Raw genomic sequence first — 18,630 nt, 5'->3', positions numbered from 1 at the left:
AAACATGCGAATTGTTTTTGTTTTGCAGTTGCTTATGGTGACATTAAACTGTTTCTTTTCACAGCGAATACCTGGCTATATTCAAGAAAACTGTTGCCATGCATGAAGTGTTCTTGTGTCGCGTAGCTGCACATCCAGTTCTACGAAATGACTTAAATTTTCATGTCTTCTTGGAATATAATCAAGATGTTAGTTGAGTAATAATACCTTTTCTGTATTATACACATTTGCATGATTAATTTTATTTTCAACTAATTTATGAAGATTCTGCAGATAATAAAAACGTGATATGCCTGTATTGTGATCATGTTCATGGTGGACCAAGTCAAATTGACTCATCTTCTCGTTTGATTGGGAACCACCAGCTGTCTGCTGTTGCTTTTGTCCAGCTGATCTTGTATTTCTGTGTTGTTCAGCCAAATGTCGATGTCCATGGCGAGGTAGTCAGATGCCAGCTCATTTGTGAATAGCCAAATGCACTTCTCAACCATTCCTCATTTTTATGCCAGGGCTCATTATGCCATAGGTACTCTGTGATTAGTAAGGGATTGCTTAAGTTGGTACGTGGGTGGAAAGAAAAAGTTTGAAAACCACTGTTTTCATCATACCTAAATGACTCATTACGTTTCGTACTCCAAAGGAAATAGGCCATTGACAATTTTTCTCAAGCAAAATACTTCAGCATCATTTGGTTTTCCATTTTTTTCTTTCCACCCACGTACCAACTTAAGTAATCCCTTACTAATCACAGAGCACCTATGGCGTAGGGAATACTTAAAGTGGTATGTGAGTGGAAAGATAAAGGTTGAGAACCACTGCTTTAGAAAATTTACTTTTTAACACCTCCATTTTCTAAATATTCTGCAAATGACTTTGCTACTCTAAATTAATATGAATGAAGGCAAGATAATAAGGCAGCAGACTCTTGATTTCAGAAACTGACTAACAACATAAAGTTGTCAACTATATGCTAGGATTAAGCCTCTTTAAATTCAGAGTGGAAATTTTTTTTCCTTAGTATGAATGACTTGGCTTCATTGGCAGGTTTGTTGTGTAATTGTTTTTCAATATTAGGCTAACTATACATGTGGAACAATTTACTTTAGTATTACTGTTTTTGTAATGGCTAAATAATAAATTGAGTTTGTTAATGCTAAAAAAAAATGCTTAAAATACTTAACATGTCTAACAAAATGATGTAAGACTGGATCCTCACCTTTCACACGAGCCATTGTCTGGAACTGTTAATGATCAGAGTAGTTTTGGAAGGGCTAGATGCCAACTTCTTCCTGAATGTTGTGTTGAAATTGATGGAGACTACAGAGTTTGAGGCTGCCTGTTTAATTAGATTTGTTTATCTTAAGATGCAAAATACCTGAAAAGACTTATGTGCTTGGTTCCTTCCAACAGTACAGGGAATATGAAGCTTTGAAGAAATTAAATGGTGCCCTTTGGTGAAGGGCTGTGATTTTTTTTTTTTACAACTGTTGTCTAAAAAGTGATTTTAAAAATATAAATTGGTGGCAGTTTTTGGAAGGTTTCATACTTTTAGATCCTGTTCCATTTGAACTCGTGTTCTATCCAACTTTTCCTCCCACTAAATCAATGACTGTATTGGTGTTACCTCCTGTATTTGTGCAAAACTTTATAATTTTATTAAATTTACACCAATTTCCAACCTACTCTGAAACTTACCTGGACTGTTCCTGATACTTCTTTCCCCTTCCTTGACCTATTTCCATCTCAGGGGACAAATTATTTTCTGATATCTGTTACAAACTATCTGACTCTCATAGCTACCTGGATTATATCTTGTACCATCTATTTTTCACAATTCCTTTGCCTTCACTAGATCTTTTTCCAGAATCAGACCTTCTACTCCAGGACATCTGAAGTTTCCTCTTTCTTTAATAAATTTGGATTTCCTCTTGCTGTTATTGATGAAGTCCGCACCCATAGCTGCCATCTCTAGTCATTCTGCTCTTATTCCTTAGTTAGAGAGCAAGGAGAGAATCCCTCTGGTCTTCATTTTTCACCTCAGCAGCCTCTGAATTTGTCACATTACCCGCCAACACTTCCAGCAACTTCAGTCTGATCCCACTACCAGCCAGATCTTCTCCTATCTGATATGTTTCTCCTGTCCACCCAAACTTCCTACCCGTAAGGCACTTCCCAGTGTAAATGCAGAAAGTGCTAAACTTGTCCCGTCATCTTTACCCACCTTTCCTCAATCCAGAACCACAAACAGACCCTACAGGCAAGGCTCTGCTTTAAATACACATTGTCCAACCTAATGTACTGCATTTGGTGTACTTGATGTGGCCTCCTCTACATTGTTGAGACCAAATACAGATTGGGTAACTACTTCATTGAACACAACGATCTGTGGGTCAACCATTTTAACTTTCCCAAACAATTCCTACAATGACGTGTCTATCCTTGGGCTCACCCATTGTCAAGCTGAGGATAAAATTAAACTTGAGGAAGGACACATTATAATTCCACCTAGATAGCTTTAAACCTGAAGGCATGAACAATGATTTTTTTAAATTTAGGAACACCTGTCTGATTTCACTATTCCCATCTCTTCTCTAACTACACCTGCCATTTTTTTCTCCTCTCTCTAACTTTTTAAAAATCCCCGCACCCCTCTTCCTAATGGTTTCTCTCTCTGTCTTTCCATGTGTCACATCTTCTGTTATGTACTCTTATCACCTATGGACCCATCCTGCAATTTCTTTACCCTTTATGCTTTAATATCACCTATTCTATCTTAGTCTTGATAAAGGGTTCAACTCCATAATATTGACAGAGCGTTGTTACTCCTGGATGCTGTCTTACCTACTGAGTGATTCAGCAATTCTTTGCTCAAGATTCCAGCATCTGCAGCTTTTGTGTTTCTCAGAATGGAGGATCAATTTGTTGCCAGTCCCTTCATTTAGTAATGATCAAGGACTCAGGCTCAAGTTTTGTTTAATCTCCAACCTTGCTCCTCATCATTTTCTGTGGTTGAAAAATAATGTTAGAAATTTAAAACTGGAGTGCTAATTAAGTTAACTTTACATGGCAGACATAACCATGTTTATTTTGTTTTGTTTTGAAGCTGAGTATTCGAGGAAAAAATAAAAAAGAGAAACTGGAAGATTTCTTTAAAAATGTGGTGAAGTCTGCAGATGAAGTTCTTGTTGCAGGTGTTAAGGTGTGTTCAAGTATTTTTTTTGAAATTCATTAAAACTCTAATATATCAAACCATAATAATAAGCATGCATTATTGGCAACCATGTGACACTGTGTAGCAATCCACTTGAAATTTGCCTTTTCTAGGCATATGAATCTAGAGGCCAAGTGGAGGCTGTACCAAAGTTGTTGTCATATTTTATATTTATTTACGTTTGCTTGGATGGGGACAAGAATACGAGGAATAGAGTGTCGTTCCTAAAAACTATAAATTTAACTTTTTCATTGTTTCTGTGGAAGGCTGACAGAAAAGAGAGCAGGATAATAACAGAGAGCAAAAAAAATCATTAAATTTCTGGAGGAATTCAGCATATCAAACAGTATCTGTACATCAGGACTGTGAGAGCCAGATATCATTGATGATGACGCAACTGATGTTGGCACAAGTGATACAACTGATATGAAGGGGTGTGGGGAATTTTTTTCAGATGAAGTAGAGGGTGATAGATGGTAGTGGAGACAACACCATCTTCACTTAATGTGATAAAACCTCTAGCTAATAGTAGATATAGTAAGCTTAACAAATCTATATCCATCCATATCCTAGATTTCCAGATCAGTTTATGCAGTCAATTTATACCAGTAGGAGAAAAGAAGTGCTGAATATATGGCTGGCTAATTTTCCAAGGTGTAGCACTTCATTTATTCAACAGTTTTTAACCATAACAATGTTAGAATTATGTCAAAATTTTGTTGAAAAATGTCATCCCATTATTAGCTAGTTTTCTATTTGTGATGAATACAACATGCCTACTGTATATATTCATAAAATAGTTGATAATTTAATATTCAAATCCCTCCTTTTTTTTGCCCCAAAATCATGTTTTACATTTGACGTGTAAAAGTCAACCCCCTTATTTTTGTCCTAAACCCCTTACCCATCCAAGCTTCAGACACCCCCACTGCGAACCCTTGTCCCGGTTCCCCACCCAAGCCTCAGCCATTCTCCGAGGTCCCGGCTGCCTGCCCATCCGAGTTTCTGACTCCATGACCACGGACTTACCACTGGTCCTGACCATCCAAGCTCCCGATGCCTTGAAGGTGCAGGTACTTTGGTCAAAAGTATGACCTGTGTAAAAAATCGAACTCGCCCTCTTCACCCAAATTTGTCTTGAAAAATTGGTCCCAAAACTCGACTATTACACGAGTATCCAGCACCTATGGGGATTGGAAGATGTTGCATGAGTGAATTTTCTGGTTGCTTGAGATTGCATGTTGCATGATTGGCGAACTAACACCAATTTTAAAGTTCAGCATTTTTTCTTTTCTTTTAAAAATATTTTTATTGATTTTAATAAAGATATGAATAATACAATTTGATAAAATGATAAGGATAATTACTCAAAATTAATAACACATTCACTATATGAAAAAATACATAAGTTGTTAATCATATTCATAATTCGTATTCCAAAAAAAGCTAAGAATGAAAAGTATAAAAAAAGGAAAAAGGAACAAATTTAAAAAACAAGGAAAAAAATAAAAAGGAGAAAAACTCAAAACCCCCACTTAACATCGTTGCCAGATGCTATACATGATTGTTAATAAAAGCAAAATGAAGGTAGAAAAAAATGTGGAAATGTAAACTGAGTTAGACAATTTAATGACATTGATGTGAAATTATAAAGTAAGAAAGGGAGTCATAAATCACCTGCATAACGTCTAAAACTGAATAACAAATCTTTTCCATATTCAAACAAGACTTGATGTCACACAACCACTGATCCTGAGTAGGCGGAGCAGCATCCTTTCATTTAAGTAAAATCAGATGCCTTCCCCAAAAGAGAGGAAAAGAATTGGCATGACTCTGAAACAAAGACAGAAGAATCATTCCCTCCTCCCCTTGTACCAAAGGGTTTGATATTAAATCTATATTAAAATTTTTTTGATGAAGTATGGAAAACCTCTCTCCAGTATTTTTCTAGAGTAGGACGTCAGAACATATGAATTAATGATGCTTCTCCACTCTTTCACCTGGTACAAATGGGATTCGTATCAGAGTAAAAGTGAGACAAATTTAACCTTAGACATATATGCTCTATGTACCATTTTAGTCTTTCATGGCCATGAAAGACCCCAACAATGAAGACGCTGTTTACATCCGGTACCGCACGGATGGCAGTCTCTTCAATCTGAGGCGCCTGCAAGCTCACACCAAGACACAAGAGAAACTTGTCCGTGAACTACTCTTTGCAGACGATGCCGCTTTAGTTGCCCATTCAGAGCCAGCTCTTCAGCGCTTGACGTCCTGCTTTGCGGAAACTGCCAAAATGTTTGGCCTGGAAGTCAGCCTGAAGAAAACTGAGGTCCTCCATCAGCCAGCTCCCCACCATGATTACCAGCCCCCCCACATCTCCATCGGGCACACAAAACTCAAAACGGTCAACCAGTTTACCTATCTCGGCTGCACCATTTCATCAGATGCAAGGATCGACAATGAGATAGACAACAGACTCGCCAAGGCAAATAGCGCCTTTGGAAGACTACACAAAAGAGTCTGGAAAAACAACCAACTGAAAAACCTCACAAAGATAAGCGTATACAGAGCCGTTGTCATACCCACACTCCTGTTCGGCTCCGAATCATGGGTCCTCTACCGGCACCACCTACGGCTCCTAGAACGCTTCCACCACCGTTGTCTCCGCTCCATCCTCAACATCCATTGGAGCGCTTACATCCCTAACGTCGAAGTACTCGAGATGGCAGAGGTCGACAGCATCGAGTCCACGCTGCTGAAGATCCAGCTGCGCTGGATGGGTCACGTCTCCAGAATGGAGGACCATCGCCTTCCCAAGATCGTGTTATATGGCGAGCTCTCCACTGGCCACCGTGACAGAGGTGCACCAAAGAAAAGGTACAAGGACTGCCTAAAGAAATCTCTTGGTGCCTGCCACATTGACCACCGCCAGTGGGCTGATATCGCCTCAAACCGTGCATCTTGGCGCCTCACAGTTTGGCGGGCAGCAACCTCCATTGAAGAAGACCGCAGAGCCTACCTCACTGACAAAAGGCAAAGGAGGAAAAACCCAACACCCATCCCCAACCAACCAATTTTCCCCTGCAACCGCTGCAATCGTGTCTGCCTGTCCCGCATCGGACTTGTCAGCCACAAACGAGTCTGCAGCTGACGTGGACTTTTTACCCCCTCCATAAATCTTCGTCCGCGAAGCCAAGCCAAAGAAAAGAACCATTTTAGTGCCTGGGCTAAGCTGACAAAAAGACAACAGTCTGTGAGTCAGTGAAACCAGCAAGTCTGTTTTATTCAAAACAACCATGCTGACTTTTTAAGGAAATCCTCCCACTTTCTGAGCCCACACATTGTTCCCTGGGCCAACGCTGGGACACTGCTGAGTAACTGAGACCTGGCCTTGGGTCTGTCAAGAAGGGACAGGTCCCCCCTACTGGCTAAGGACTGTAAATTCAGGCTCTCCTTCGCACAAATGGAGGCCCAGTGCCATGTTGTGCCCCTCAGTACTTTTGGCAATTCTGCCCACTTTGTTGTGCGGTCAGGTCCGCCACACCATCTTAAATTGTAATAAACAATGACGGGCACATAGCTAAGAGCTATTAACCAATTTAAGAATTATGTCCCAATCCACATCTGATATAGTCAAATTTAAATCCCTTTCACAAGTATTTTTAATTTTAGCTAATGAGGTCTGATTTAAACATAACAATTTCTTGTAAATAGCAGATATTAATCCTTTACTAGAAGACATTAAACAAAAAAAAAATCATTTACAAAATTTGATTCAGACTCTCTTGGGAAATCAGATAGTTGTGATTCAAGAAAATGCCAGACTTGAAAATATCTAAAAAATTGAGATTTGGGCAGGTTAAGTTTAGCAGAAAGCTGCTCAAATTATGCAAAATATCCATAAATGAACAGATCCTTAAAACTTTGAATACCCTCTCTACCATCTCTGAAAAATAGCATCATGTAAAATAGGTTGAAAAAAAAATGATTAAATATGAAAGGGCTTGAAAGAGAGAACTTATGTAAAATATTTTCTAAACTGTGCCCAAATTTTCATAGAATATTTAACAATTGGATTATCTATGAACTTAGCTGAAAATGGAAGTGAAGAGCCAAGAAACGCTAAATTAGAAAAGTTTTTTGGGGGGGATTTCAGCACCATTGATACCCACAATGGGCAGTCAGAATGATTATGAAAACAGGACCAAAATGTAGGACTTCGTATATTGACTGCCTAATAATAGTAAAATCTAAAGTTAGGCAGAGCCATTCACCATCTCTCTTAGATCTCTGTAGAATAACTTTATTAAGGTGAAGATGTTTACTTTCCATATGTAAGATGATATCGCCTCGTCAAGTAAGTCAAAAACGATTTAGGAACAAAAATTGGAACAGATTGGAAAAAGTATAAATATTTAGGTAAAATATTTATTTTAATAGAATTTTTAAAAAAAGTCATATCTTAAAAGGAGAACCATCATACAATGCTGCAGAAGAATTCAATGGATGAAGTTCACTTTTATGCACATTCAATTTATATCCTGAAAATTTACTGAATTGTGAAAGGAATTATGGGGGAAGGAGGCAACTGGATCCAAGATGAAAAATAAAAGATAACCTGCATTAAGAGAGACCTTATGTTCAATCCCTTACTTCCGTATCCCCTAGATGACCTTACACTCACGAAATGCCATTGCCAATGGTTCAATCACCAGATAAAGTAATAAAGGACTTAGCGGGCATCCTTGACGAGTGTCATGTTGCAAATTGAAAGGCTGAGATTGTTGTAAATTAGAATTAATTGTGATGGATGGCTGTAAGTACAATAATTTAATTGGTAATAAAATCATAACCAAAATTAAACATTTCAAGGGTTGTAAATAGATATGCCCATTCTATTCAATCAAAAGCTTCTCTCCATTCAATGAAAAAATACATTGAGGAGTTTTCCCAGAGGGCAAGTACCGTAGTTTTGCACATAAAACGTGCGCATTATATGCATATTTTACAAACCAAGTACATCCCCCGTACGTTATATGCGTGCGCACTCTACGAGAATAATTTTACATGTTGAAAGAATGCGCACAATTAATGGTGGCTGTGGGCAAGACGTGCCGGCAAATTATAGCGATTATGAGACTATAATAGTGGCAATGAAAGAATGGGCACAATTTATAGCCGATGTGGGGAATTTTGAATTTGGGAATATCCCTTTGTACTGAATGCCGTGGAATTCTGGCAAGGGCACTGCATTTTCAAGCAAGGAAAATGCCCAACTGTAAAGGCGAAGGTTCTCCATCCTTGTGCGTAGAAACTTGCCTTTCTGAATGTGCCGTGGCTGGCTCAGAGGTGCCGAATCCAACCCTTCTTAAGGAAGGATCATTGGCGGAATGCAGTGCTCCACAGCCTGGCTTGAATGTACAGCTGCTGCAAGCAGCTTATTAGGGGCGTGCTGATGATACCGTCAGCCCATGACGCATCTTCCCACTCACCACCTCAGGGGAAGGGCACCGGGCGAGAGCCGTCAGGGCAGCGGGGAGCATCAAGGGGTGGCTGGTGCCGGCTGTGACAGACTCAATGGGCCGCTTCGGCCTTGGTGGGTCGCTCTCTGCTCCTCAAAATGCGGCAGACCAATGGCTGTCTTTCCTACCCATATTCCCCCATGCAACTGGTACTGTTCTGGGTAACACAGCAGTTCCAATTGCATGGGGGATTATGGGTAGGGAAGATGGCCATTGCTCTGCTGTGTATTTATGAAGGGTGGCTCTATGGCACCAGTTACCCCGCCTTCATGGAGGGCGCTATGAGGTGCTGCTCAATACAAGTGCAATGCAGGAGCAGCCTTTCAGGGCTGCTCTATGAAAGCTGATTTTTGTTTTCCCTCTGCACGCTGCCGGCCTCCAGGCGGAGGCCTGGAATGAAATGGCCTAACCCAGACCCGTCCCTGAGGGAGGAGGTTAACATATCAAGTGCCTCTGATTTGAGACAACACGAGAATTAAAATCCTGTTTAACTCCAAAGCCTGTCTTCGATCTATTTGATTCCTCTCCAAAGCTTGTTTGTGTTGCAGCAGGATATTATCTATATAATGGGCGATTGACACCTCTGGGGGAAGTTGATTGGATGTTAATTGTGGGAGATTAACTGTGGCAGATACTGGTACATGCTCTGTGCATTGTCCCATTTAAATGCAAATTGCTTTTGCCAGTCGGAATTTAGAATACTACACCTGCGCATTATATGTGTGCGCCCGTCATACAAAAATATTTTTTTTACACAGTTTATTATTTTCTGCATGCTATATGCGTGTGCGCTTTATATGAGTGAATATATGGTACATAATATTCATTAAGGGCCATATATTAAAATAGGAATATCGGCTTTTAATAAACCTTCTGATCTTCAGAAATAATTGACAGTAAATGTTTTCCATCTTGTTGGCTAAAATTTTTGCCAAAATTTTATCATTAACATTAAGTTAGGAAATTGGTCTATAGGAGGAACATTTGATTGTGTCTATACCTTTCTTCGCCATTAAAGGTATGCAAGCCTTCTAAAATGAATCTGGAAGCTTAACCCTGTTTAAACGAATCTGCAAACACCACATTCAAGTGAGGTGTGAGCAATTGAGAAAATCATTTAAAAAAATTCCACAGGAAACCCATTGGGTCGACCTCATATTTTACCTATTTATTTTCTGTGTTTTTTTTGCTGGTTGCTTGAGGCAGCCAATTGTTTGAATTCCAGATAGCAGAAGTTTTGCTGTACATGCATATTATTACAGAATCATGATGTGGTTTCAATAATGAAGCAAAAAGAGGAACAGTTAAATATAAAGATTTAAAATGCCATATTGGTTGTATCATGTCTTGTCAGCCTGTAGACTTAGCATTGGAAAAAATAGTTAAGTATTGCCTAAATTTCTTCCAAGAACATTTTTTAAAATAATAATTTTGTGTGTTAGTTTTTAAAATTAGTTTTATTAGTTTTCTGCTTAATTGGGATTTAATTACAAAGTTGAAAAGCATTTTAATATAATCCAATTAAAATTATTTGAATACAAATAGCTTTTGCTATTCTATGGATGAGTGTACAATATATATTTTTGAATTATTCAGTTACATAATTTCCTGACATTTCTCTATTAGTGCAATGGCTATTGCCTTTATCTATAACAAGATTGCTTTAGATTTGTTATCTCTTTTTAGTGGAAGTATTACTTCAGACCATTTGAAGATATTTATGGTAGCTGCTGCTTTTAAAGAAGATGTACGACAATAGACTAATAAAAAGGCAGGAGAGAAAATTTAGCTACGTCAAGGTTTGACTGAAAGGTTGAAAATTATAAAGTTAGTCGTAGACAAAAATTTAACATTGTTGGATTACTAAATCTAAAGTTACTTAATTAGACAAGATTTTGTTTCTTCCTATTGTAATTATATTAATCCAATATTTGTGCTATTTGTTGACCTGTAACTAAAAATTATTTTGTTTACTTTCACCAATGTTTCCTACGTCAGCATTTTTGAACTCTTAATTTTGTCTTTATGACTTACAAATGATTATTCTTACAAATCCCTGGCCAACCTCCAGAAAATCCTAAATTGTTCAAATCTAACTTGTTATTTCCTTGAGTTAATTTTTGCTTCCTTGTCATTTTGGTGCTTATTGATCAATAATGATTCTTTATTCAACGAGATTTAAAATCTTTATTATGTCACTCAGTGACGTTCCCTAAAGCTTTATTTTATCTTCTAAAGCTCATTCATTTGACTTTAGATACTTTTATACATTGTTATTGTACTCAGCCATTGTTTTAAGATTCTCATTTGTCTTTGACATCTATTAAATTTTTAAAAATTTAGACATACAGCACAGTAACAAACTCTTTTGGCCTACAAGCTTGTACTGCCCAAATACCCCAATTTATCTATAACCCCCATACGTTTTTGAACAGTGGGAGCAAACCAGAACCCCCAGAGGAAACCATACAGACACAGGGGGGAAACATACAAACCCATTACAGACAGCATAGGATTTGATTCCTGATTACTGGTGCTTTAACAGCATTGCACTAACCACTACGCTAATGGTGCCATTCTTCCTTGATCTTCTGTAAGCCTTTCTATATTGCTATTCCCTTTCTTCAACTTGAATTCAACTGTTTTAATCAAATTTCTGATTATGCTCTTCTTCCATCCCAAACGTGTGTGCCTTTTGGTGTACAGTTGACAGTGATATTTTGTCAGTGGTGCTGTTTCAGTGCAACAAAGCATTAAATTTATTACAACTACATTTAAAAAATTTATATTTTAAAAACGCAGAATTTGGCCTCTACTGGTTAGCTGATGGGTTCTACTTTTATTTGAGCCTGATAACATAGAGGCAGTCATTAACACATACCGTAATTGGAATACTGTTTCAACAAGTAATGTTTTAATTCCATATTGAGTTTTTTTTAACTAAATACAAAATATTTTTAGGATGTTGATGATTTCTTCGAGCATGAGAAAACCTTTCTCCTAGAATATAATAACAGAATAAAGGATGCAGCTGTCAAAGCTGACAAACTGACAAAATCTCACAAAAGTAAGTAGCATTGTTTACTTGTGATGAATTGAATGTGAGGAAAAGCCAAAGAAATGTCCAGAATATATCAGGTTAATACATTTGTTCATTGATTTTAGCTAGTTTTGCGGGGCAATTAATTATAAGAAATATGTAAGCCTGAACTACCATGAATATTATTGTTTATGCTTAATTTTATTAGTTCTAATTTGTTGAATCAAATTGCACTGCACTGTTAACTTTTGTGGATTCTCAGTGCTGGTCTTGCTGCTGTAGCCTTTCTGCAAAGTAAAATGATCCATTTGTAGTGACAAGGCCAACAATGGCAGAATCTAAGATGCTGCCTATGGAGCATTCCAATTGTTTTATTTCACCTTGTGCAATCAGAAAGGCTTGTCCAGTGTTAATAATTCAATTTAATACCACGTTAAACTTCCATTAATTGATTTTTTTTTGGCAAAATCAAATTCCTTGCCTATTAGTCACTTGATTGTGCCAGTTTTGACTAGCACAAACCTGATGAGCCAAATGTAAATTAATTCTGCACATTATTTTATAGACTATTCCTAGATTTGTGGCTTTGGGCATATTCCATATTTCCATAAGATATAGGAGCAAAAATAAGCTATTCATCCCATAGTGTCTGCCCTGCCATTCAATCATGAGATGATCCATTCTCCTACTCAATGCCACTCCCTGGCCTTCTCCCCATAACCATTGATGCCCAGCCTAATTAAGAACCTATCAGTCTGCCTTAAATAAATCCAATGATTTGGTCTCCACAACCATCTGTGGCAACAAATTCCATAGATTCACTACTATCTGGGTAAAGAAATTTCTCCGCATCTCTGTTCTAAGTGGACGCCCTTCAGTCCTGAAGTTGTGCCCACTTGTCCTAGACCTTTTTCTTTCCACTCACATACCACCTTAAGTAATCCCTTAGTAACCACAGAGCACCTATGGCTTTCTTAGACTCTCCCATCATGAGAAACAACCTTTCTACATCTATTCTGCCCATGCCTTTCAACATTTGAAATTTTTACATGAGATCTCCCTCGTTTTCCTAAAGTACTAGCCAAGAGCTGTCAAACATTCTCATGATAACTCTTTCATTCCTGGAATCATCTTTGTGAACATCCTCTGAACCCTCTCTAACGTTACCACATCTTTAATGATGAGTCTAAAACTGCTGACAATACTCCAAGTGAGGACTTACCAGTGTCTTATAAAGCCATAACATCACATCTATCTTTTTGTATGCTATTCCTTTTAAAAATGAATGCCAGCATTGCATTTGCCTTCACCATTGATTCAACCTGAAAATTTACCTTCAGGCTATTCTGCATGAGGACTCCTAAGTTACCTTGCATTTGGGAATTTTCAATTTTCTCTTCATTTTGAAAATAGTCTGCCCATTTATTTCTTCTACCAAAGTGCATGACCATACACTTTCAAACATTGTATTTCATTTGCCACTTCTCTGCCCATTCTCCTAATCTAAGCTTTCTGCACTATCCATTTCCTCAACACTCCCTGATCCTGCAACTTATCTTCGTATCATCTGCAAATTTGGCTGCAAAGCCATTCATTTAATTCTTCACACTTCAGGGTTAAATAAGAAAATCTGCAGATGCTGGGGTCGAGTGCAATTCACAAATGTGATAGAGAAATTTAGCAGGTAAACATAGGAAGTAAAGGGTAGCCAACATTTCTAGCCTGACAAAAGGCCCTAGCCTGAATCATTTGGCTACCTTTTACTTCCTATGGATGTGACCTACTGAGTTTCTCCAGCACATTTGTGTATTGCACATGTTTCATTCTTCAATGTATAGACATTTAAGTCAGGAAGGCATTGCCCTGTTGATGATTTTCTCAGGAACCTGATCAGGACCAATGTTAAATTGTCATTGATTCAATTTTGAATGATAGACTGCAAGCAGTCCATGGAATATTGACTCAGGCAAAGAACATTTATGGAGTAAGTTATTAAATGACCTCATGAGCCTAAAGTGCAATTCATTCTTGAGGTAGAGGGAGAGTTTATTGCAGGGGTATGAAAAATTTGGAAAGGAAATAAGATTTGGATTTGTTTACCTGTTTGTGGTTGGAAGTTGTACACAAAAATAAACTTGGATTATTTCTAATAAACTGAATTTTCTGATATTTTCTTAAATATCTTGCTGTGTACATTTTTTTTCAGGTGTGGCAGATGACAACAGTAGAATTAGTTCAATATTTTACTTTTTAGGAACTCAAGACTCAACAGATTTATGCAAGTAAGTTAAATTACATTTTTCCAAGGATTATCACTTGAATTATGAATTGGCATTTTTCTGATGGAACACAAGTCATATAATCAGAATAGTTGATGCAGTAAACATATTACCAAAATCTTACTGACAAGGAAGAGGAAAATGTCAGTAAGGACTCCCCAATTTTTCCCTAATTATGGCTGAAAATCCACCTGGAAAGAAAGCAAGATTTCTGATGCCCTTGTTCACTGAGGCTTGCACATGAATATTATTTATATAACATTGGTCCATGGTAGCTTTTGTAATTATTTCAGAAAAGGAGGAAATTTAGCAGAAATTGAAAGATTGGAGTTTTAGTGATGTTATAACATTGCAAATGGGTAATGAACCTCAAGTTCAACTTCTGTAAAACTATTTAATGGTGTCATCACATCAATCTTTCCTGTAATGATTCAGAAATAGCTATTTTCATGTGATCCTTGCTACTAAAGTTAGGTGCATTTCTATGCTTGTTCATTTTTTTATAATTTTGTGGCTTTTACAGGCAAGCCTAGCATTTTCATCTTTGAAAAAGTCTAGTGAGCTGTCACCTTGAATTATTTCAATCTTTCTTTGAGGTACAGAGTTCTGAAACCAGAGCTCAGGCCAATCAAGAAAAATACAGGGAACAACACCCTGTATTTCATGTATATGTAATGTATTTCTTATGTTATATGTGGCATTTTTGACTTCAAGTTCTTTGACTGGTCATATCTTTGGTTCCATCTTGTCTTTGCTTCATGATGGCATAAAAGCTATGATATTAACCATCAAAATTTATTTTCACTGAAGGTTTGTGGTCAAACAAATATGTTTAATTAACCCAAAGCTTTTTTTTAATTTTTCTTGTCATAAAGATGCATGTCACTTTCAAATAACGTCATGTGGAAGTATAGCTTATCTTCAGAACAATGGGAAATTAGCATCTTCTAGCAGAACCAGTCTTTCATAGTTGAACTACATCATGCAAGCTGTATTTCCACTTATGTCCAGAGACTAAGCCTCAAGCCATTGAAACTTTCCTGAAGCATATGAAGAGCCTTACACTGATCATCTGCAAGATACAGGACCTCTATCAACTTAATCCTGCTGCACTACACTATTGTCTAATAATCAAAATTCCTGGTAAGACTTTGAAAAAAATGGACAGGGGTCTACCTCTCACCAAAGGCAGACCTAAGTAATGATGTTCACCTCCTTTAGTAAGCCATCACAGACTTTAGCTCAATTGAGAAAAGAATTATTTGGAGATCAAGACATTGGATCTGGCACAAAAATAAATTGTTTTACCAAACAGCAGTGATAACGGGCCTCTTGAATGCTTCTGGGGCCAGGACAACCTTCAGCAAGGTCCCTAAGAATAATATATAACTAATGTTGTCTCTGCAGAAACCTCAATTTACTGGAAGGAGAGGCAAAGCAGCAATAGTTTAATTTCCTCCGCCAATCCTCCAGCATTGCGGAAAACAACAAAGTTGCAGAAATGGTGATTTTAGTTAATACACAAAAATGCTGGAGAAACTCAGCATGTCTCACATACCTTGATGAAGGTCTCAGTCCTGAAATGTTGGTTATATATCTTTGTCTCTTGTAGATTATGCAGGATCCACTGAGTTTCTCCAGCATTTTCGTGTATTAACTCCAGCATTGAGCCCCTAGTTATATTATTTGATAGCATCAGGCAGGCCATGTCATTCACAATGTGTCACACCAGACTCAAGCACTCCAATCTGAGTTCTTCCATGGAATGAGATTACTGCTGGACTGATGAAAGATTTTAAGGATGTGCTTGAGGAAGTGTATCATTTGCACAGATTCTTGGGAATCCTTGATCACTCAAATAGGAAAAAGAACATTTAGCACGATATTGAGGTCATGCTGAATGAGTTCAAAGAAGCCCTACATTAGCAAAAGAACATTTGTCAAACTATGCATATGCCTGCTTCATCAACCAGTATTTTCTTCATCTAATGAAGAGCCTGCACTGCTCACATTAGCCTCATTAGGTGGTTCAGAAACTATAAAACTGAAGCTGTTTAAAATCATCCTTGAAATACATGTAAGTTTAGGGTGCAGGTACTACTGTCAAGAGAAAATGAATTTTGAAGATTGTAGGTGCTGTGTCAGTCAACTGCATTGCTCTGTTGTTGTTGAACTTTTTGGCTGATATTGGAGTTGCATTTATCATGTAAGTGCTGAGTATTCCATTATGTTCCTGACTTGTGCCTTCTACTAGGTGAAAAAGATTTGGAGTATCAGGGCGTGAATTGCTTGCTGCAGGATTCAAGCTGCCCATTTGTACTCTACAATGTTTGTGTGACTGGTCTATTTTCTCCAATGGTGGATTAATGCTTAAAAAGATGATCTTCCATACTTTATGCTTCTAATTCTTTAAATCACTTGGGGAAAACTTCAGAAGCCAATGTTGTCTGTGATTTTTCAAAATCATAACGAAGGAGGAAAAGATTAGGAAAGTGTCATAATTCACCAAAGGAGGACCAAGCCTTTAATAAAGTAAAGTAGAATTTGAGAATAGGCTGGTGGGAAACATAAATATGTGAGTACTCCAATAGGAGGTGGGTCACACAGAGACAGAAAAAATAATTGAGGAATAAGGAAATGACAGAGAAATTAATTTTTTTTGGAGGATGTAATTTGACAAGGCAAAAGCAGTGTAGTGTATTTGAATTTTCAAAAGCTCCATGTAGCACATGGGATTGGTGGTAATAAATTGGTACAGGTTGAAGATTGACAGACACAAAATGGAGTAGCAGTAAATGGGTCTTTTTCAGACTGACAGGAACTGACAAGTGAAGAAGTTGCAGAGATGAGTGCTTAGTCCTCAGCTGTTCACAGTGCCAATTAAGTAATTTGGATCTGGGGCCCAAATGTAATATTTCTGAGTTTGGAACAATACAGATGATTTAATTCAGTGGATGAAACATTCTCCATCACTGCTATATTTCCTCAAAAATGCCTACTGCTTTGGTTGTGCCCACACTTTGAAAAATTGAACCCCATTGCCTATATGAAGCAGAAAATGGAGAGCACTACAGCAGTGGAGAAGACTGTACAGGGCTGATTTAGGAGGCAGAATTACAGCTTTGTGATTAAACTTGATAGATTGGGCTATATTCAAGGATTCATTAGCAAACATAAATTAATATGCTACAGTTTATTAGGAAATGCATGGACAAGATTGTCCCTACTTGGTCTATCCAGATGTATATAACCAGAAGGTGTGGGTGAACCAAGATAATTTGCAATCTCTTGAAGACCAGATCTGTGGCATTCAAATAAGGTGATTCAGAGAGGTAGAAGACTAGATGGGACCTTTCTTCACCACTGGAGGATAATCTTAAGGGTATCCTGCTCAAGGACTCCCAAGTCCTTTTGCACCTCTGAATTTTGAATGTTCTCCCCATTCAAATAGTAGTCTGCCTTTTATTTCTTTATATCAAAGTATATGACCCTGTACACCTTCCAACGTTATATTTCATTTGGCACTGCCCATTCACCTAATCGATCCAAGGCTCTTTGCAGTCTCTGTTTTCTCCTCACTACCTGCCCCATTATAATTAGTATCACGTACATCCTTAACTACAAAGCTATTTATTCTGCAATCCAAATCATTACATACAACGTAAAAAGAAGTGGCCCCAACACTGATCCTAGTGGATCTCCACTGGTAACTGGTAACCAACCAGAATATGATCCCTTTATTCCCACATATTTGTCTTAATTGATGGGGCAGTGGTAGAGAGGGTTAGTATATTTAAATTCCTGGAATCTAGGTATCAAGTGGACCTCTCTGGAGCTAGCACCTTAAGGCAAGTGAGAAGAATGCCCACCAACAAACACTTCAACTTTCTAAGGAGTCTGAGGAGATTTGGTATGTCTTTGAATATTCTATTGAACCTCTGTAGAAGAATTGTGTAGAGTATACAAACTGGTTGTATCATGACCTCATTTGGAAGCCAGAGTCTACACGAAAGCATAAGGCTGCAGAAAATGTCAAACCTATCCATGAACTCTAACCTCTTGTCCATGAAGATGTCTACTTGAGACGCTGACTCCAGAAGGCATTCACCATCATAAAGAAGCCTCATCACCCTGGTCATAACTTATTCACACTGCTTCCTTCAGGCAGAACATGCAGAAGCCTGAAGACCAACAGCTCTTGGTTCAAGAACAGCCTTTTTTTCCAATGGCTATCAGGCTCTTAAACCTCCCTTTGATACACCACAAAAGAACTGTCTGCACTATTGCAACGTTGCTTGTTTTTCACTAGGATGACTGTGAACATTTATTATCTATTTCCTTGTATTTTTAACTTTTAATTTAATCAAGTCTACTATTGTGGTTTTTCTTGTTTTGTCTTTCTTTGGCTTGGCTTCGCGGACGAAGATTTATGAAGGGGTAATGTCCACGTCACCTGCAGGCTCGTTTGTGGCTGACAAATCCGATGCGGGACAGGCAGACACGGTTGCAGCGGTTGCAAGGGAAAATTGCTTTGTTGGGGTTGGGTGTTGGGTTTTTCCTCCTTTGCCTTTTGAC

At 37.9% G+C, this 18,630-nt stretch overlaps 1 protein-coding gene across 4 annotated transcripts in view; it reads left to right on the top strand.

Moving 5' to 3' along the window:
• The window catches only part of snx6 (sorting nexin 6), an 84,173-nt gene that overhangs the window by 46,743 nt on the left and 18,800 nt on the right, over positions 1-18,630 (top strand). For 3 of the 4 annotated variants that reach the window (XM_069916755.1, XM_069916756.1, XM_069916758.1), the window contains 4 exons: positions 65-188; positions 3,104-3,199; positions 11,698-11,803; positions 13,983-14,058. In XM_069916755.1, the coding sequence (XP_069772856.1) occupies positions 65-188; positions 3,104-3,199; positions 11,698-11,803; positions 13,983-14,058 (402 nt within the window). Of the gene's footprint in view, positions 1-64; positions 189-3,103; positions 3,200-11,697; positions 11,804-13,982; positions 14,059-14,930; positions 15,233-18,630 lie in introns of those variants that run through there. The other variant, XM_069916757.1, reaches the window with a different exon arrangement.

Source organism: Narcine bancroftii, chromosome 2, assembly GCF_036971445.1.
Source record: "Narcine bancroftii isolate sNarBan1 chromosome 2, sNarBan1.hap1, whole genome shotgun sequence".
NCBI lineage: Eukaryota > Metazoa > Chordata > Chondrichthyes > Torpediniformes > Narcinidae > Narcine > Narcine bancroftii.
The sequence above is the reverse complement of the archived record's forward strand: the minus strand, read 5'-3'. Positions and strand labels throughout refer to the sequence as shown.